Source organism: Salvia hispanica, chromosome 5 (assembly GCF_029641045.1).
Source record: "Salvia hispanica isolate PSC_SH4W2 chromosome 5, Shi_PSC_v1, whole genome shotgun sequence".
Taxonomy (NCBI): Eukaryota; Viridiplantae; Streptophyta; class Magnoliopsida; order Lamiales; family Lamiaceae; genus Salvia; species Salvia hispanica.
The window spans coordinates 39,334,649-39,355,207 of record NC_142696.1 but is presented as its reverse complement, the minus strand read 5'-3'; the positions used below and the strand labels follow the sequence as shown (position 1 = coordinate 39,355,207).

General features: G+C 42.7%; 4 protein-coding genes across 6 annotated transcripts; 2 read left to right on the top strand and 2 right to left on the bottom strand.

Annotated features, from left to right (window-relative positions):
• The first annotated feature begins 302 nt into the window (after window positions 1-302).
• Window positions 303-3,332, top strand: LOC125190298 (Basic-leucine zipper (bZIP) transcription factor family protein). Of its 2 annotated transcripts, none has more exons than XM_048087568.2 (5): window positions 303-509; window positions 713-2,052; window positions 2,123-2,255; window positions 2,345-2,429; window positions 2,795-3,332. In XM_048087568.2, the coding sequence occupies exons 2-5, from the start codon at window positions 779-781 to the stop codon at window positions 3,001-3,003; spliced, it is 1,701 nt and encodes a 566-aa protein (XP_047943525.1). In that variant the 5' UTR covers window positions 303-509; window positions 713-778; the 3' UTR covers window positions 3,004-3,332. The 2 variants fall into 2 exon arrangements, with proteins under 2 accessions (XP_047943525.1, XP_047943524.1); XM_048087567.2 differs by having other exon boundaries at window positions 303-521.
• A 499-nt stretch (window positions 3,333-3,831) lies between these two features.
• Window positions 3,832-8,764, bottom strand: LOC125190297 (receptor-like protein kinase ANXUR1). Its single transcript, XM_048087564.2, has 6 exons — window positions 6,156-8,764; window positions 5,109-6,049; window positions 4,883-5,018; window positions 4,622-4,764; window positions 4,426-4,549; window positions 3,832-4,356 (listed from the first exon to the last, which is right to left on the bottom strand). Exons 1-6 carry the CDS (start codon window positions 8,707-8,709, stop codon window positions 4,007-4,009), a joined length of 4,248 nt encoding a protein of 1,415 aa, XP_047943521.1. The 5' UTR covers window positions 8,710-8,764; the 3' UTR covers window positions 3,832-4,006.
• Window positions 8,765-14,199: 5,435 nt separating this feature from the next.
• On the top strand, window positions 14,200-17,805 carry LOC125186705 (FMN-linked oxidoreductases superfamily protein). Of its 2 annotated transcripts, none has more exons than XM_048083134.2 (10): window positions 14,200-14,534; window positions 14,612-14,728; window positions 14,816-15,058; window positions 15,155-15,359; window positions 15,443-15,699; window positions 16,158-16,430; window positions 16,547-16,828; window positions 16,949-17,069; window positions 17,237-17,406; window positions 17,552-17,805. In XM_048083134.2, exons 1-10 carry the CDS (start codon window positions 14,265-14,267, stop codon window positions 17,648-17,650), a joined length of 2,037 nt encoding a protein of 678 aa, XP_047939091.1. In that variant the 5' UTR covers window positions 14,200-14,264; the 3' UTR covers window positions 17,651-17,805. The 2 variants fall into 2 exon arrangements, with proteins under 2 accessions (XP_047939091.1, XP_047939090.1); XM_048083133.2 differs by having other exon boundaries at window positions 14,201-14,534; window positions 15,149-15,359.
• Window positions 17,806-17,899: 94 nt separating this feature from the next.
• On the bottom strand, window positions 17,900-19,777 carry LOC125186706 (amidophosphoribosyltransferase, chloroplastic-like). The gene has a single exon (XM_048083135.2). The coding sequence runs from the start codon at window positions 19,723-19,725 to the stop codon at window positions 18,019-18,021; it is 1,707 nt and encodes a 568-aa protein (XP_047939092.1). The 5' UTR covers window positions 19,726-19,777; the 3' UTR covers window positions 17,900-18,018.
• Window positions 19,778-20,559: the final 782 nt, after the last annotated feature.

Sequence of the window (20,559 nt, the reverse complement as noted above, 5' to 3'; positions counted from 1 at the left end):
ACAGTTGCAATATTTTTGTTAATTCATCCCCAATTTCCGTCGTATTCTGAAAAAATAAATACTCTGAAAAAGAAAAGAAAAGCGGTTGGGATAGACGCGCCGGAGAAGCGAGTGCGAGCCCCTTTTTTGGAAAAAGGAATTATTTTTAGAGGGAGAGAGATTTATTGCAATATATGCTGCGGTGATAGAGGAGGAAACCGAAATGCGGTCGGAATGAAATTGAGATGCACATGAAATGCGAAATGCGATCCAAATGAAATTCAAACTCGTATTAAATTCACGCGTTCTCGCGAGTAAAGGCAAAACAGTAGCGCAAGCAGCAGTCATGAAGTCCGTGTAAATAGTCATACCAGTCGTCGTCCCCAAAAATTTCTACAGAGATAAACCCGCTCTAGAGCGAGCGAGAGAGAGGGCTACACATACACTCACACACATCGTTGTCGAACACGCAGTCGCCGCGCTTCAAAACGCCGAATGCGGCGGTTCAGCTCTACCTAAAATCAGCTCATGTGAAACACCGTGTAACTTTTTTACTTTTTTGTTTGGATTTACATTTTGTTTATTGAGTTTTTGAGTTCGTTATTCTGCATTTTCTAGGGGAGGTATGCGGTAGGTTGTCTTCTCGTTGATTGATTAGTTTATTTATGGCTACAATTTTACTGCGGTTTTGGTTGAGATGATTGATTTTTATATCTATCTATTTGAATTTCAGGTTACTTGTATTGAATTTTGTGGAAACATTGTGTGATTGATCGGAAGTGTTGAAAATTTGAGGAAAATGGCTGGTGATAATGAAGAAGCTAATACGCAGAGGCTTCAATCTTCGTTTGGAACATCATCATCTTCATTTCCTAAACAACAGCAGCATCAGTCGTTTTTGATGAAGCAAATGGAAATTCCTCAGTTAACCATGCCGCAATTTCGTGGTCAGATTCGGCAGAATTCACCTAATTTAGGGACTGAAAACAATGGAAAAAGAGTTGGCATTCCGCCCTCTCACCCCCACCCCCAAATCCCTCCAATTTCCCCTTACTCGCAGATCCCCGTTAATCGCCAAACGGGAATGCAGAATTTCAGCACTAGTCCGGGGCCATCACACAGCCGTTCATTGTCGCAGCCCTCATTTTTCGCCCTTGATTCGTTGCCACCATTGAGCCCATCGCCTTACCGGGAGCTGCATTCGAATTCTATGGCTGACCATGTTTCGGCTGATGTGTCTATGGAGGAAAGGGATGGGAGCTCACACTCGTTGTTGCCACCCTCGCCTTTTGTGAGGGGTAATTCGATGAGAATTGGCGAGAGTCTTCCTCCGAGAAAGGCTCACAGGCGGTCTAATAGTGATATCCCGTTTGGGTTTACGTCTGTTTTGCAGTCCTCGGCTCCACTCATGCCATTCAGAAGCTCTGCTGGAGAGAATCAAGGGACTCAGCAGCAGCAGCCAGCGACGTTGATCAAGAAAGAGTCATGTTGGGAGAAACCCGTGGAGAGTCGCACTGAAGGGATTGGGGAGAGGAAATCTGAGGGGGATGTTGTGGATGATCTTTTCTCAGCGTATCTGAATTTGGAGAACATTGATGCTTTCAACTCATCGGGTACTGATGAGAAGCTGGGGAATGATAATCGGGAGGATTTAGACAGTCGAGCCAGTGGCACAAAGACGAATGGAGGTGACAGCAGCGATAATGAAGCGACTAGTAGTAGTGTGAATGAGAGTGGGAGTAGTGCACAGAAGCAGGGAACTTCTTCACTGCCACAAAAGAGGGAAGGGCTTAAAAGGAATGCTGGGGGAGATATTGCTCCCACCTCCCGTCACTATCGGAGTGTCTCAATGGATAGTTTTATGGAAAAGATGAATTTTGGTGACGAGTATCCCAAAATGCCGCCCTCACCGGGAAACCATCAGTTGTCGCCCACCGATTCTATGGATGGGAATTCAAATGCTTTTAGCTTAGAGTTTGGTAATGGCGAGTTCACTGGTGCTGAACTGAAGAAGATTATGGCGAATGAGAAACTTACTGAGATAGCATCAAGTGATCCCAAACGGGCTAAAAGGTAGCATACATATATCTATATTATATGTATATATTTGTTTTTCTAAAATATGGACTTGTTTTGGGTTTAGGATCTTAGCTAACCGGCAGTCAGCTGCTCGATCAAAGGAGAGAAAGATGAGGTATATATCAGAATTGGAGCATAAGGTCCAGACTTTACAAACTGAAGCAACCACATTGTCTGCCCAACTCACTCTACTTCAAGTGAGAGTTCGCTTTTAATTGCCTGTTTTAGTGAATAGTTATCTTTTTCGTCGTATAATCCATGAACGCCTTCTTTCTTTGCAATGCAGAGAGACTCTTCTGGACTAACTAGCCAGAACAGCGAGCTCAAGTTTCGCTTGCAGGCCATGGAACAACAGGCTCAACTCCGAGATGGTACCCTTTTTTAGTTCTGTTAATAGTTTATGTCCCTCTTCTAAATGCATCTTTTCTTCTTAGCATGCAACACTTTTGTTGATCCAACTCTTACTACTAACAAGAAATCTGTCTAATCATGGTGTATGCACTGTTTGCCTTACAAAACCTTTACCATGTAGCACTTCATCTGCCTCCATTTTTCAAATTCACTCACTGCACTCGTAGAACTCACTTTGTGGTTTTTGGGTCGGATATGGAAGGCGTAAACAGTTAGGACACCTTCATTGCGCTGCCCCCATTTTTGCATCTTCCCGTTTCACTTGATTGTGCATTTTGCTCGAGAAGCTGAGGCGAAACTGGCTCACTCGCTCTCTCTCTTGCAGCACTGAACGAAGCCTTGACAGCGGAGGTGCAGCGTCTGAAGCTTGCAACTGCTGAATTGAGTGGAGAAAAGTTTCAGCAGCTCTCAATCAGCCCCCAGATGTTCCAGCTGCGCCAGCAGCAAACTCAACTCAACATGCATCAAATGCAGCACCAACAACAGCAGCAATCGAGTGGAAACACACCAGCAAATAGTGATTCAAACCAGTAGATGAACATCACAACACAATCTGCACTGCAGACCTCAACCAAAAAAGCTTTTGATGGTGCATCAGCCTTTGCAGCTACTACTGCTATCTCTATATATTCATCAGCATTTTTTCTAGTGAAAATTGCATTTGTTTTGTTAGGTCGGGATCATATCGCATTGCATTGCGGGCCACAATTGTCCTTTTTTTTTGTCCCATGTGTTGTTAGCCGTACTCGAGCTTGCATCGTGTTTTTAAGCACCAACAATACTGTTTCAGATGTAGGTCCCCAGGGATTTGGGTTTCTTGGTTCAAATTTGTTTAAATTATATATATATTTTTTATTTTGTTCTTTCCCCCCCTTCTGTTATTTGGCCAAGCAGTCGAGCTCCACTATCTTCACCGTGGGTAAGAGATGGTCGAAGGTACTTCCTCCAGTCGGATTACTAATATCTTCATTTCTAGTAACACCACACCTATGATACTGTGTACTATGCTTTTCGTTTGATATATGTCCACCACTTTTTGTCTGGCCACTTCTGCAACTTAAAATGTATTCTTGAACTTTTCCTTTGATCAATAATGCACACTAATTCTGAATCTTACTATTCAAACATGGTTACGTATATACAGGATCACACTTGAAAAAAAAAAGGGAACTGGAATCGGGTAAAAGGAGGCAGATTGGGTCAAATTTTCCCTGACATGAACAACCAACCCTCAAATTGGCACAGTTCATTCTTTAAGCTCTCACAAAAACAAGTTTCAACACCGACCAACTAACCAAGTTATTATACTCTAGGCTCTCTCGTGAGAAGAACCGATATTTACTGGTTTGTGCAGGCGTCTCGTTGGCAGAATAAATTCTATAGGAAGAGCTAAAATAGGAACATTATTCAAAAACAGATATGTGGAGTTTATGCTTCAAAGTTCAAACTCTCGACTAGTATTCTACATTAATTACTGTCACAATAACGAGTTTCAACACCGACCAACTAAAAGTATACTAATATACTATAAGCTCTCTCACCAGAAGAAGCGATTCTTACTAGTTTGTGTAGGTGTGTCTTTGGCCGAATCAATTCTTTCCAGTGTGTGGACTATCTCTTCCATAGAGGGTCTTTTTTTGGGATCTGCTTCAAGGCAACCAAAGGCAACCGTAGCTAATTGCAGTAATGAATTCTTAGGATATCGTCCCTCTAAACGGACATCAATAATTTCTTTTAAATTACCCCACTTGGATAGATATGGTTTTATCCAGTCAACCAGAATGTGTTGTCCAGATGGACGACTGATGTCGAGTGCTCGCAGCCCTGTCATCATTTCCAGTAACAATACACCAAACGTATATACATCACTCTTTGCGTATAAGTGCCCTGCAGAAGTAACCAACTCATTATAATGTGATCAAGCTCCGCTGGGATATGCGAGTTGGCCATATTTACCTGTGGCAATATATTCGGGAGCAGCATAACCATATGTTCCCATAACCTGTGTCGTTACATGGGAATAACCAATTGTTGGACCCAACCTCGCTAGCCCAAAGTCAGATAGCTTAGCTTCGTATGACTGCAGATAAACAATTCAAAACATCAGAGCATTCTATTGGTTTTAAACTGGAAAGTGAATGAAATAACTTACTCCGTCAAGCAATATGTTAGATGTCTTTAAGTCCCTATAGATAACTGCTTCTTCTGATGCATGCAAGTACGCCATGCCACGAGCTACTCCAGTCAATATCTTAAGCCTAATGTGCCATGGAAGCGGTTGATCATGTGCACCCCCTAACCAAGAAAAATTCAGTAAGTAAACTACTCCTATCAAGCACTAATTGCATGAGAGAATGTGTAAATTAAGATGACAAGGTATGATTGTAGCAAATGAAATGAATTAATCCCTTACTTCTAAAAAGATGGTTTTCCAGGCTGCCTTTGGCTATGTATTCATAGACAAGAAGTAGTTGTTTATCCTCATGGCAGTAGCCCAACAGCTTCACTAGATTGGGATGAGAGAGACTTCCAAGGAAGTTCACCTCAGCCTGCAAGTTAAGGTACACAGCATCCATTCTGAGTCTCATAATTTAAGTTGAGTAAAGAAGAGGAGGTGAAAAAAATTCTACTGTTAGTACCTGCCACTCTCGAAACCCTTGCGTGCTTTCAGAATTCAACTTCTTGACAGCAACGATGGTTGTTTTGGCAGCGGCTCTGTCACCCAGCCACCCCTTGTAAACCCTGCCAAAACCTCCTTCTCCCAGCACCAAATCACCTCTGAAATTGCGAGTTGCGACTTTGAGTTCCGTGAAGCTGAAAACCCTCAAATTGGGCTGGGCCATCACACTAAAACTCCCATCATTGGCAACATTTACTTTCTTATTTAGTCCAAGCAGTTCCATGTTTGCATTCTGAGAAGTACCAGTAGATGAAGGCACCTGCCCTGCTGGATTGTGGCTCGCATCATCAGCAACATGCATCCTCTTAGAAAACAACACGTTAAACTGATGAGATGTATCAGTAGATGAAGGCACCTGCCCTGCCGGACTGGGGTTCACATCATTCATTCTCTCATAAAAAAACTTGTTAAACTGCTGAGATGTATTATCAGTAGCTGAAGGCACCTGTCCTGCCGGACTGGGACTTGCATCATCAGCAACATTTATTTTCTTATTTGCTCCAAAAAGTTTTATGTTCGCCTTCTGAGATATACCAGTGAATGAAGAACCACCCTCAACACTAATTTTGTCTTTCGGTAGCGAAGAGTCTGCCATCTCCTTCTGTTGAAGTGCAAGCTCAATTTTGGTTACAATGTGTATGGTTGTTGGCCGGTCTTTTGGTTCATCATGGAGCCATCTTTCTGCACTGTTGACAAACTTCCTCAGGCTATCTGGTGAGATTTCCCCTCTCAGAGTTGGAGCCACAATATAACCAACTTGTCCCTTACTAATGTTATCCATAACCTGCATATGCTCTTCTATTTCATTTGATGACTCCACTGCTGGACTTGAATTCACCCTATCACTTCTCTCAGTATTTCCATCCACTGTAATGGTGCTGGTCCTACGTGATATCGGTGCTGCAAAATATATAGTCAGAAAAATGCATGGCAAGCAATCCAGTTATACCAGAGAATAAGCCATATTGGAACCAAAAAAACCATCCATCAAGGTACAAAAACATACCTGATACTGAGGTGCCTGCTAAGTTCATTTTGTTTGAGGGTTTCTTGGTCTTCCAAAATGCATCCCACGGCCAAAGTTTTCTTGATATCCGAAGCATCATGGATTTTCTTCCTCCTTGTCTTCCAGAATTGATCATAGTGCTGTTAATTTGTTCATTGGGGATAAATGTAACAGTTTTCACATTCGTCATTGGTATCCGACTACTTGATAAAATAGTTCCATCATTATCTGAATGTGGCATGGCATTGGGAGCCGAGGATGTCACATTCTCCATCTGAGGCCCGGCATCAACAATATTTGTTTTCTCATTTGGTGCCATGAAATTCACATTGTCCTCGTGATATTTATCAGTTGATGAAAACAAATGTTCAATGCCAGTCCTCTCATTTTTTGAATCAAGAGATTCTGCCTTCTCCTGCTGCTCAAGTGCAAGCTCAAGTTTCATAACAACATGCCCCATCGCTGGCCGTTTTTTTGGTTCATCATGCAGGCATCTTTTAGCAACCTTCACAAACGTCTTTAGGCTATCTGGTGATACTTCCCTTATTAGGCTTGGAAGTACAATATGATCAACCTGTCCCTTACTGATGTTATCTATAGCCCATGTAGCCAGACAACACTTATCTTCTTCATCACATCGCTCCAGTGCTCTTCTCCCACACAACACTTCCAACAACACCACACCAAAAGAATATGTGTCGCTATTTTTTGTTGGTTTATGAGTTACACAGTAATTTGGGTCCAAATATCCTCGTGTGCCTCTAACTAGTGTGCTATTCTGGATCCGAGAGTCGCTGCCGAATCCAGTCTTAGCTAAGCCAAAATCTGATATTTTAGCAACAAACTTCTCATCAAGCAGAATGTTTGAAGATTTCACATCTCGGTGTATGATCCCATGGCCTGTGTGAAGATAATCTAGAGCTCGGCCAGCTCCAATGCAGATCTGAAGTCGTCGCTTCCAAGAGAGGTGATAAAAATCATTGAACCTGGCTAGTTTGAATAGATGGTCGGCCAATGTCCCGTTGGGCATATACTCATAAACAAGAATCATTTCCTTTTGCTCATTGCAGTATCCGATGAGAGAAACTAAATTCACATGTCGAAGTTCAGAAAGCATTTCAACCTCTGTCCAAAATTGTTGCTCCCCACTACCGGAGTGTTGCTTTGATCGCTTTACGGCTACAATCTCTCTCCTATTATCTATGAGCCCTTTGTGGACATTCCCAAATCCACCCCTTCCAATGAAATTTCTGCTGTGGAAGTTGTCTGTTGCTGATTGAATCTCAGCTAGTGAAAAGCGACGGCAAAGTCGCTTTGCCCCGGGAGATGGTTCGTTTTCATCCTCCAAAATATCAGTTGCCCACATTTTTTGGAGCAGGTGGACAATGATGATTACCAGAAAACTCTTAGCAAAGACCACAGTTGCAATAGCATTTTTTCGACCAAGAAGAGAGTTGAGTAGAGTAGTGATAGAGATTGATGGTGAATTTCCTGGTGTAAGCAGAGGATTGGGACTAGCTAGACTGAGGTCAGGATTGCTTAACTTGAAGACTTCAAATCCTTCAATTGGGCCTTGTCTATCCACTAATTCATGTTGAGAATGCAGAGAAATAGAGATTCCATGCTTAGACTCACTTTTCTTCCCTTGCACCATCACTATATAGTTATACCAAAGAACACTTCGATTCCCCAATTGTTGGAGCATATCAACACTAGTCAAGGCAACCATGTTTTCAATCATAAGCACAAAGTCCATTTTAATTCCTATCTCAGACAAATGAACCCTGACCAAATACCTAAATCCCACATCAACCGACACTCTCCAAACGAGATCACTACCCTTGTTTCCATTTCCTTGAAGAATCGATGCCCATATCCCAAACATATCATGGCCAAACGAGGCAGTCCCCGACTTCATATTTCGATGATAAACCCTCTCAAGTGCAGTAGCATTGTTAATATAGATGACAGACTTTTCTCCAAGCACATCAACTCCACTATCTCCACCATGACAGTAAGAAATGGTGGAAGGCACTGATATAATCTCAATTCCATTAATAAATGCATAATTATACTTGGATTGGCTAGCTTCGGGAGAGAAAACTATATTAAGGGGATGATTTTGATGTACCATTATGCAGAATTCCTTAACAAGGATATTGAGAGAAAGAGCACGAGAAGTTATGGAAGCACTGAAATTAGCAAGTAGAGTGAAAGGACCAGCTTCAACGGTGAAGAAATCAGTGTAGCTATGGAAGCCACGGTAGTGAGCGGGATTGAAGTGAAGACGGATAAATTTCTGACCTGGATCGAGGTGAAAGGAGTAGGAAAACTGGGAGCGAGAGATGCGCGCGGTGGCGTAGGGAACCGGATCGACGGCTGTGATCAGCTCTCCCTCGAGAGTGGATGCCTTTGATGAGCCTTTCGTTGCAGCGTCTCCGCCCCAATTTTGGCCGCTCACAGCTGCACCTCCGCCGCAGTTGATAGAAATACGATCACCACCTGTAATTGTGAAATTGAACAGCAGGAAGCAGAGAATCACGAGACGGTCCATTCAGAATTGCATGTAAAGTAGTTTGGGAAGAAAGATAGAGCATCGGAGTTGGAATTTGATTACAATTCTGAGCGTCAACTCTCAGGTAAACGTGTTGCACTGTTACACTAGCCTATACGCGTTCACACTATGTTGTGAGTTGAAATTTTTACAGAGAATAGATATGGGGTTGGACTCATGATGACGTACCTGTAGATCAATTTTTTTGGTGAAAGAAACACATATGATATGAAGCCATACTGCACTGAGTCTGTGACTGTGAGAGGCGATTCTTCGATCAGAACAAAATGAGGAAGAGACCTAAAAACGCAATGCAAAGTTCCAAATTGATATGAGTGACACGATATACTCCATTGATATTTAACTGCATAGCACCCATGATACAGCTGAATTGTGAATACAGTTAAAAAAAATAAAATAAAATTAAAAACCCTTAAAGTCCAACTGCTCTCTCCTAGTGAGAATCACGTCATACTTTTCCTACACCATTCCTACTCCACCCCTCACAAGCTCATTACTCATATTTGTAAGGGGTGGAGTAGGAAATGTGATATGAAAAGTATTAGGTGATCCTCGTTCTCTCCTGGGTCCTAAAGCAATAAATGTCTCATTTTACGTGTAGTATAGTATTTAATTCTATTTTTATTAAATTGAATTTGCAAGTTCTATTATTTCATCTATATTTTTTACTCCTAAACTATATAAATAATGACCAGCGAAGGTTGCACGTTGTGAGTAAGAAATGTTAACATATTCCCCAGTCCCCTCTGTATAACATTAGGAATCCCAAAGGGGTGGGTCGATACGATATATCGTATCGAAAACGTTGTATCGTGTATCGTATCGAAAATATCGATATGAAAGAATTTCATATCGTTATCGTATCGAAAGTTTCGATATATCGAACTTTCGATATAAAAAAATTTCATATCGTTATCGTATCAATATTTCGATATATCGTATCGAAATTCGATATATCGTTAAATATCGATATATATCGAAAATTTCGATATTTATCGATATATATCGAAAATAAAATATCGATATATATCGAAAATATCGATATATCAAAAATTTTCGATATATATCGTATTTTCGATATAAAACGATATATCGCGATATAAGGAAATTCATATCGTTATCGTATCGAAAACTTACGATACGATATCGTATCGTATCGACAATTACGATATATCGAAAATTCGATAATTTTTCGATATTTTTCAATACGATACGAGCGATATATCATTTTTTCGATATTTTTCCCCAGCCCTTTATTCCCAATCTATGTAGCACATATTCTAAGAAATATTAAAAGGAAGAGCTGAAAAAAAACTTACATATATATTATATTAATTTTAAATAAAATGTAAGTAGAATTAATGCTTGGAATGAATAAGAGAAAACTATATCTCCTATTAATGTAGAACAAAAAAAAATAGAAAATCCATTACCGGACAAAAGGATAAGTATAACTTAGATTAGTTGGTTTTCAATCAAATATAATAATCTCTCAGTCCCACTATATGTTACTCGTATTACTTTTGCGACGTCCCATCCCATCTAATGTGATTCATTTTTTTTTTTATCAAAACAGAACACAAGTATTTTTATTAATTTATTCTATGTCTTACTTTATTTACTCCGGTTATTTATTATTCTTTCCACTTAACTTTCTCTATTATTTTATTTTATCTCCTATATATTCATTATTTAGTGACGTATCTTGTTATATTTTAATTGTTCTTTCCACTTTTAACTTTGTAAATATATAAATACTTTCATCTCATAGGTACCAAAAAATTTCTTAATATACGCCCTCCATCCTAATATAAACGACTCACATTTCTTTTAGGACGTCGCCATTTCTTTTTTTGGCATTCTCTCTTTTACCTTTTTTTTTCCTATTTTATTACTAACTCTCTTACTTTATTCACTTTCCAGTTTATTAAGAGCATCCACAATGCCGGCTAGCCGATCCACGTCGCTAGCCGATCGGCTATATGACGACTACTTCGCTCCGGACCTGCGGTTTCCAGCAACCATGTTCAAGCGGCGTTTTAGAATGCGCAAGGAGTTGTTTATGCGTATCGTTGACGCTTTGGAGCGTCGATATCTTTATTTCCGCTTCAGGCACGATGCAGCTGGCAGACCCGGCCACACCCCTATCCAAAAGTGCACGGCGGCAATCAGGTCGTTGGCCTACGGAGGCGCGACAGACATGTGGGATGAGTACCTCCACATCGGTGAGACGACTTCTCTGCAATGTCTGAAGTTTTTCTGTCAGGGCGTGATTCAAATTTTCGGTGAGGAGTACCTTCGAAGCCCTACCCCCAAGATTGTCAGAATCTGATGCAGATGCACGGGGAGCAGCAAGGGGTCCCCGGGATGTTAGGCAGCATAGATTGTATGCATTGGGAGTGGAAGAACTGTCCGACTGCCTGGAAGGGGGCCTACACGACCGACTACAAGTCAAAGAATCCCACGATGATCCTCGAGGCCGTAGCTGATTACCGGCTGTGGATCTGGCATGCGTATTTTGGGGTAGCCGGGTCGAACAACGACCTCAACGTCCTCAACTCGTCGCCCCTCTTCAACGAGAAGTGTCAGGGCATGGGTCCAGCCGTCTCATTTGTGGCCAACGGCAACCGGCATGATATGGACTACTACTTGGCGGATGGGATATACCCTAGGTGGCCCGTCTTTGTGAAGACGATCAGACACGCGGCGGATGACAAGAAGGCCTACTTTGCGGAACGACAGGAGTCGGCGCGCAAGGACGTGGAGCGCGCATTTGGTGTGCTCCAGTCTTGATGGGCGGCAATTAAGGGTCCAACGCGTTTGTGGGATGTCAAATGCGTTTCCCAAATAATATACGCTTGCACTATCATGCACAACATGATCGTCAAAGACGAAGGCGTACAACTGACTAGTTGGGCCAATGACGATGAAGCCGGTCCAAGCCACGGAACGGCCACCCCTATCGTACGACATGGGGTACCTCTCGATGAAGTCGGCCGCCTCCAAGAATATGCCGACATGCGCCAAGTGGATGCTCATATTGAACTCCAAAAGGATATAATTGAATAGTTGTGGGCACGGAAGACTGCACGGCGATAGTTTTTTTTCTTTATTATGTAATTTATTTTTTTAAATGAATGTACTTTTTTTTAATGCAATTAATGAATTTTCCCGTATATGTCTCGTAAATTTAATTCCGCAATTTAATCATAAATTTAATTCCGTAAATGTAGTTGTTTTTGAATTATTTTTATTGCGGCTGGCCTATGACTGGCCTAAATCTGATGTGGCAGGTGGATTTTTAGTGCCGCTGACGTGGCAGGGAGAGAGAGTGACTGACCTATTTCTATTGTGGATGCTCTAATAAAACTCTATTTTTTAATGTTAAAAAGTTTTAGCTCACTTACCTTGGGACTTAGAGCATCTCCAATGGCAATAGGCCAGCCACTCTCTCTCCCTGCCACGTCATCAACACTAAAAATCCAACTGCCACATCATCATTTTAATCAAATAGTCTAGCCTAAAAGCATCCACAGTAGGGGCGCCGCAGCGGGCGCCCCGATCGCGGCTAAGCCGCGCCTGTCTACTGTGGCGGAAGAGGCCGCCCCGGAGGCGGACGGTTTTGTGGGGCGGAAGGGCTTTCGCCCCGAATGCGCCGAGGACGAGCCGGAGGAGAGAGAAACGCGGCGGCCGCCGCGGCGGTCGCTGATTTACATTTTTTTTTAATTTCGGATTTTTAATTGTTTTTATTATAAATATTCCTCCCATTTTCATCTTCTCTCCACACACATCTTCACACTCATTTCACTTTCTATCCAATTTTTCTATCTCTAAAAATTTGTGGATTTCCATTGCTATTTATGGATGATTTGTGGAATGAAGCATGAGATTCTTTGATTCAAGAGGTGCAGAGGGAAGCCGACGAGGAGGATGAGGCGGCGGCAGCGGAATTGGCGGCGGCGGCGATCCCTCGTGAGATTCGTCATCGTTGGACAATCCCACGAGACCATGTCGGAGCGGCTGAGCGGCTTATGGTAGACTACTTTAGCGCTAACCCCCGTTACCCGGCTGAGATTTTCCGTCGGTGTTTCAGAATGTCGCGACCGCTCTTCACCCGTATAGCGACGACATTGGCGGACCGGTACAGTTGCTTCAACCTCCGGAGTGATTGCACTGGTCGGATCATACTGTCTACTTTTAAGAAATGCACCTCTGCAATAAGGCAGCTTGCCTATGCCGGACCGGCTGATATGTTCGACGAATACCTACAGATGGGTGAGACGACTAGTCTAGAGGTGCTCCGGCAGTTTTGTAAGGGCATGCGGGAAGTCTTTGGTCCGGAGTTCCTACGAAAGCCAACCCCTGATGAGTGCCAGAGACTGCTAGATATGCACGGTGCGGTGCACAGTTTCCCAGGGATGATGGGCAGCATTGATTGCATGCATTGGGAGTGGAAAAACTGCCTGGTGGCGTGGAAAGGCCAGTTGACTACTGGTTTCAAAAGCAAACATCCTTTGATGATCTTGGAAGCCGTTGCTGACTACCGTTTGCGGATCTGGCATGCGTATTTCGGTGTTGCAGGTTCGAACAACGACATCAACGTTCTGCAGTCCTCGCCTATCTTCAATGATGAGTGCGGGGAGAGGGTCTAGAGATCAGTTTCGTAGCAAACGGTACGCAGTATCGCAGGGGATACTATTTGGCAGATGGAATATACCCTCGTTGGCCCGTATTCGTCAAGACACTTCGCCAACCGGCTGGAGCGAGGAGACAATATTTTGCACGAAAACAAGAGGCCGCTAGGAAAGATGTTGAGCGAGCTTTTGGTGTGCTCCAAGCGCGATGGGCCATTATATGCTGCTCGGCACGAGTTTGGCACGAAGATGATGTCGCGAATATTATGTTAGCATGTATCATATAGCACAATATGATAATAGAAGATGAAGGATTTGCTGCAGAATGTTGGGCACCGGAAGATGGTGCAAGTACAAGTCACGGCGTTGCCTCCGCGCCGATACAGATGGGTGTACCACGTAGTAATGAATATCTGATCCAACGTAGGGGAGGCGGCGTAGCGTGAAGAAGATGTGTGATTTTCCGTAGATCAAATTTTCGTTGTAATTTTCCCCTTACTTTAATCCGACGAAAATTAAGTTTTCAATTTTAATTTGTTTTATTAGCCGTTTTTATCTAATTATTTTTAGTCCGATAATTTTAATTGTGATTGAATTAAAATATACAACAAATAAAATAAAGTGAAATGTGGCTAAAAAAAGTGTCCACTATTGCTGCGGAACTTTTTTTTGTAGCCGTGGACAAATAAAAAGTGGCTATGGACGAAAAACGTAAAAGTGTCCAGCCAAAGTGTCCACCCTATCGTGGATGCTCTAAGGCTAGCCACAAATAGATAACGTAAAAAGTATTCGCCCCAACGACGTCGTATTGGTACTGACGAATTGGGGAAGTTCAAGTTAACTAACCATAAACCTCCACCACCAAAACCCTACTCTTCCACCATCAAACCCGACAGAGATATGGAAGACCCGTCACCCGATACGTTAAACGGCGTCGTCTCCACTGATGCCCCGCCGACGCTGCCGCATTGTCAACTGACCGCCGCGGAGCTGGTGGCTAAATCCATAGCTCCAGTCAAGAGAGAATTCCTCCGTCCGCCTCCCGCTAGAAACTGCGACAAGACCGCCGATAATAATTCCGACGATAAAGAAGCACCGCAAGCCGCCGCCCCAGCTCCAATACTCAAGGACAAGAAATCCAAGCGCCAAATGAAACGTGACCGCCGTCAGGTCAGTTAATCACTCGGTTATATGAAACGAAATTGCTTCAATTTGTTTGGTTCAAACTAAGTTTGCTGGAGATGTAGGAGCAAAAATCTGCGTTGCATATATGCCCTACGGTAGCCAAGAGCGGGAATGTTAGTTCGTGCGTGTATGGTGAGAACTGCCGCTTCAGCCATGATTTGGAAGCATTCAAATCTCAGGTGGATTGATGAATCTGTATTGAGCTAATATCGATTTTGATTATGTGTGCGTAGTAATTGGAGTAGATTTTATTGCTGTGAATGCAGAAACCTGCTGATTTGGAAGGTGTTTGCCCTTTCCTGAGCAACGCGGGGCCGTGCCCTTACGGTCTGGCATGTAGATTTGGTGGCACACATAAGGTTGATAATGGCGAAGTTTCCACCACTGCTAATGTAGATAAGAAAAACAGTGAAATGAATGTATTGACCAAGGATGTTCAGAGGCTTTTGTGGAAAAATAGGATGAAATTTCCCAAGGCAGATGCTGCGCTCAAGCTTCTTGGCCTTCAGGTGAGGAAAATACTTTATTGCTTTGAATGAATGTGGAGGTTTAGTTTCACTATGTTTGAATAGGGGTTGATTTTGAAATTTTGGTGGCAGGTGCAGGGAAAAAAGGCAAAGCCCAGTGGCAATGACAATGATGATGAAACCAATGGTTCTAATGTAAATGGAAATGGTTGTTGCAGAGAAGATTCTGCAGAAGTTTTGGAAGAAGATATTGTCGACAAGGCCGACGTGGCTGATGAGGTTAGGAGGTCGAAGAAGACAAAATGCTCAACTGATGAAGCTTGTGATGCACTAACTGATGGTGGTTAGTCACAGAATGATTTATGCTGCCCCCTATTTTATGTGTTGTGATTCAGATGTTTTAGTTTATTTGGTTTGCTGTGGTAGGGGTGAATATCCACGAGAAAGATGTGGGCGAGAGCTGCAAGCAGAGTGAACGTGAAAGCGTTGTCGAAAACATAGTTGAAGACAATGATAAATGCCTAAAGTTACACCCACGGGAAAAGAAAATAATTGACTTCAGGGATAAGCTTTATCTTGCTCCGCTGACTACAGTTGGAAATCTGCCGTTTCGCCGGGTTTGCAAGGGTCTGGGTGTTGATATTACATGTGGCGAGATGGCAATGTGCACCAGTCTTTTACAGGTTGGTCATAGTTTTGTTTCAGTTCTGATAAGCTAATTTGTTTCTATCATAGGAGAATTTCATCAATGTTGCAGAATCTTAATCCACTTACATTATATGAGGCTCCTTTTAAATCCACTTCTGATAAGCTAATTTGTTCCTATCAGGGTGTTACTTTTAGTGTGGGATATATTTTATGTGCTGTGCTATACAGAACTTGATCACACATGATATCCTTTGGTTCTATCCTACATGTTTCTCTTAAAATTTATTCTTCTTGTAAGTATTCATAGCTTGGATTCTTGTAAAACTACTTGAAATTCGTTCTGCTTATTGTTTGATCTAATTCTCAGTATATAAAAGTTCTGTTGTTGTTGTGAGATACATTATTATGATGCATTATTGACAGTGGGGTGTACTCATGCACACCTGATGAAGTTGATACTCATTTTGACAGTGTGATTTTGGAAATTGTACAGGGCCAAGCTTCAGAATGGGCTTTACTGAGGCGGCATTCTTCAGAGGATTTCTTTGGTGTTCAGATCTGTGGGGCGTTTCCAGATACTGTTGCTAGAACTGTCGAACTTATAGATGATAATTGCACACTGGATTTCATCGATATTAACATGGGATGTCCAATTGATATTGTTGTCAACAAGGGTGCTGGATCTGCCCTCCTCACGAAACCAATGCGAATGAAAAGTGTGGTAGAGGCTTCCTCTAAAGCAGTCTCTACACCACTGACTCTCAAGGTACTTGCAATACTGGTCTCATAGATTTATTTCATTTAATATAGATTGGAGGAATCAAGCATATAAGTATAACACTGATTACACAGTTATCTCTATGGTAACATCTGCATCTCCAGGTTCGGACGGGTTATTTTGAGGGTAAGAATCGTATTGACTCTCTGATAGCAGACATGGGAAACTGGGGAACCACTGCAGTAACAGTACATGGTCGGACACGGCAACAGCGCTACTACAAGCTTGCTGATTGGGAATATATATACCAGTGTGCACGAGCAGCCCCTTCTAATCTGCAAGTCCTTGGAAACGGTGATGTTTACTCATATTTGGACTGGAACGCTCACAAGTCTGACTGTCCTGAGCTGTCAACATGTATGATTGCTCGAGGAGCACTGGTTAAGGTTTGCAGTGAGCTTTTCTTTTATTATCCCCACAATCTAAGATCTCAGCATCATATGTTTCAGCATCTTATGCTTATATTTTGTTTAATTGTTCTCAATGATGCCTCCCTATATCTACAGCCTTGGATATTCACCGAAATCAAGGAACAGAGGCACTGGGACATTACATCCGGAGAGCGGCTCAACATTTTGAAGGATTATGTACGTTTCGGCCTTGAACATTGGGGTTCTGACTCAAAAGGTACGTGCAAATGGGGCTGTAAACGAGCCAAGCCAAATACTGACTCCATTGGACCAGTATCTCAGACTTGTTACCATTTTCTCAATAATGCCACAAAATTTCAACAAAACTTGGAGATGTTATTCAAGAATAGGTTTGAATTAACATCCTTGGCGTTGAAATGGCAGGAGTGGAGACAACGAGGCATTTCTTGCTGGAGTGGCTGGGCTACACTTGCAGATATATTCCGGTCGGTCTCTTAGATGTTATCCCCCCAAAGATAAACTGGCGGGCACCATCATATTTCGGACGTGATGATCTTGAGACATTAATGGGCTCCGACTCAGCTGCTGACTGGGTACGTTATTTCAACCCAGCTTAATCTTCTTCTAACTCCAAAATTTGAGTGAGTCATATCAAGATTCGGATCAAAACACGAATTTGGATGTGAATGATAGGGTTTTTTGATGGATTATAACTTGTAAGCAACATTTATTGTGCAGATTAGGTTAACGGAGATGTTGCTTGGCAAGGTGCCTCCTGGCTTCACTTTTGCTCCCAAACACAAATCCAATGCGTATGATAAAGCAGAAAATGGTTAACACGAGCTGAGCTCCCTAGACACTGAATTGCTTCAGTTTCTTCTCTTGTTGTCTACTGTTTTTATAGTAATTGGTTTTCTCTCATGTTGTGAACTGTTGAATTAAATACAACTTAAAATATTGTTTTATAGTAAAACAAGTGTTTTTTTAAATAATCACATTTATTAATTCTGTAAGTTGCCCCTGAATAAATGAAGTTGCTTTTCGCATATTCCCATATCCAAAAATTAATTAAATCAAAACATGATCTAAACAAAATATCAAATGGAGTATTAAAAAATAGTAGTACTAAAAAAGAAGGAAAAAAACAGTTAATAAGTATTGTTCGTTCGTGACGAATTGAAGGATTATGATTTCTAATCCGTATTCTAGGAATTGAAGACCTCCTTTTTCCACTCCAATTTCGATACATCCACTCCGGCCCCCTTTCTACTCTCCTTTAACCAGCCGTCATCCACGCTGCCGCTCAGTCCATCGTCGACGAAATCCCCAACTCTCTTCACCTTTCCCGTCGGATGCACCGGATAATTGCCGGAGAAGCACGCGTAGCAGTACGACGGCGCATCGCCTCCCATCTGCTTCTGCAATTTCTCCATCGGTAGAAACGCCAGTGAGTCCGATCCGATGAACTGCCTGATCTCCTCCACGTCCATCCTATTCGAGATCAGTTCCTCGGAGCTCGGCGTGTCGACGCCGTAATAGCACGAAGCGATGATCGGAGGGCTGGCGATCCTCATGTGCACCTCCTTCGCCCCCGACTCCTTCAGCAATCTCACGATTTTAGAGGAGGTGGTGCCTCTCACGATCGAATCATCCACCACCACCACACGCTTTCCCTCTAGCACTGCTCTCACTGGCGAGAGCTTCAATTTCACACCGAAATCCCTAATTTTCTGCGACGGCTCGATGAACGTCCGGCCGACGTAGTGCGACCTGATCAGCCCTTGCTGGAACGGAACTCCAGCCTTCTCCGCGTATCCGAGCGCCGCCACGACGCCGGAATCAGGCACCGCGATCACGACGTCACAATCGACAGGCGCTTCCGTCGCCAGGATCTCGCCGAAAGCGCGGCGCGATTCGTACACTGATCGGCCGAATACGACAGAATTGGGGAGCGCGAAGTAGATGTGCTCGAAGATGCACGATTTCGGCTGCGGATGCGGCATCAGGCAGAGCGACTGTACGCCGTCCTTATCCACGACGACAACCTCGCCGGGGAAGACCTCTCTCTCGTAAGTCGCGTCGATCAGGTCAAGCGCGCACGTTTCGGAGGCGAAAACCACCGCGCCGTTGCTCCGCCGCCCCATGACCAGCGGCCGGAAGCCGTATGGATCGCGCACCGCCACCAATTTATCCTCCGTCACAAACACCATCGAGTAAGCTCCCTCCAGCTTCTCGCAGGCATCCACAATCCTCAGAAAAAACGGCCTCGCCTTCGAAGTCGCAATTAGGTGTAGAACGGCCTCTGTATCCGAGCTCGTGTTGAAAATTGAGCCGTTCTCCTCCAGCTGCGCTCGCAGTGATTGGTAATTCACCAAATTGCCATTGTGTGCCACGCCGACGGAGCCGTATCTATAGCCGGCGACGAACGGCTGGACGTTTTTTAGCATCGAGGAGCCAGCTGTCGAGTATCTGACGTGGCCTATCGCCATGTCGCCAGGAAGTTTATCCAGTTTCGATTGATTAAAAACCTCTGAGACGAGACCGACGCCGGTGAGGGATTGGAGAACGCCGTTGTTAACAGCGACGATTCCGGCGCCCTCCTGACCACGGTGCTGGAGCGCGTGCAGGGCCAAGTAGGAGAGGCGGGAGGCCTCCGGGTCGCCGTAGATTCCAACCACGCCGCACTCTTCCCGCGGCTTATCGTCGTCATCTGCGTCGAGAAACGGTACGTTTTCTGAACTTTTGTGGGTTGAGATTATATCTGCAATTGGATTCTTGGAGTGGGTGATGTGGAGGGGTTTCTGGTTGGTTTTGAGGAAGAGCGGAGTGGAGCATGGTGAGAGGCGGGTGGGGGAGGGGGTTGGGAAGGCGGAGTAGGACCGCGTGGCGGCGGAAGCTGCGGTGGCGGCCATGAGAGGAGCGCAGGAGATTGGGAGGGGCTATGCTGAATAGCCAACTGTGGTGGAATAGGTTTAGGGGATTTTATTCAGTCGATTTTTGTTTTATAATTGTATTATTATAAAAAATACCACGATTTTTCTCACCGAAAAAAGATTACTTATTTTTAGGTTCAAGATAATCTTCTTGATTCTGAAAGTTTAAATTGAATCCACTTTGACAAATGTATAGGTATGTATTTTGTGTCGATTTTTGTTTTATAAATATATTCTACTATTATTTTTAATAATATTATTTTAGAAAATACCAAGATTTTTCTCACCGAAAAAATATTTTCTTATTTTTAGGCTCGGAATATTTAAATATTTTGTAATTATCTTAGTCTAGGTAAGATAATCTTCTTGATTCTGAGAGTTTAAAGGGAATGAAAAAGATTTGCGTATTTTAGGCTAAAAATATTTAAATTACCAATAATATTTTGTAATCATCTCAGTCTACATAAAGATTATATTCATTCTATTAGTTTAACAATTTTAACAGGATGTATATACATAATACTTTACATTATATTTTGTGTTTTTGTTTCCTTATATCGTTTTTTATAATTTAATTTTGGTTCGTCCGTTTTTTTTTCCTATTTTGTTTTGTTCTGTTCCTCCCCTTTTGTTTTGAATTTTTTCTCTTGAGCACATTCAATGAATCAGATAATTTCTTTTAAATTTATTTATACCATCTTTGTTTTGGTATATTGTTAAAAGAAGTTACAAATATAATGCTCATTTTTTTGGTCTAATAGATACTAATATAAAATCACAGGGCTTGTTTATCTCATATTTTTGAGTATATTA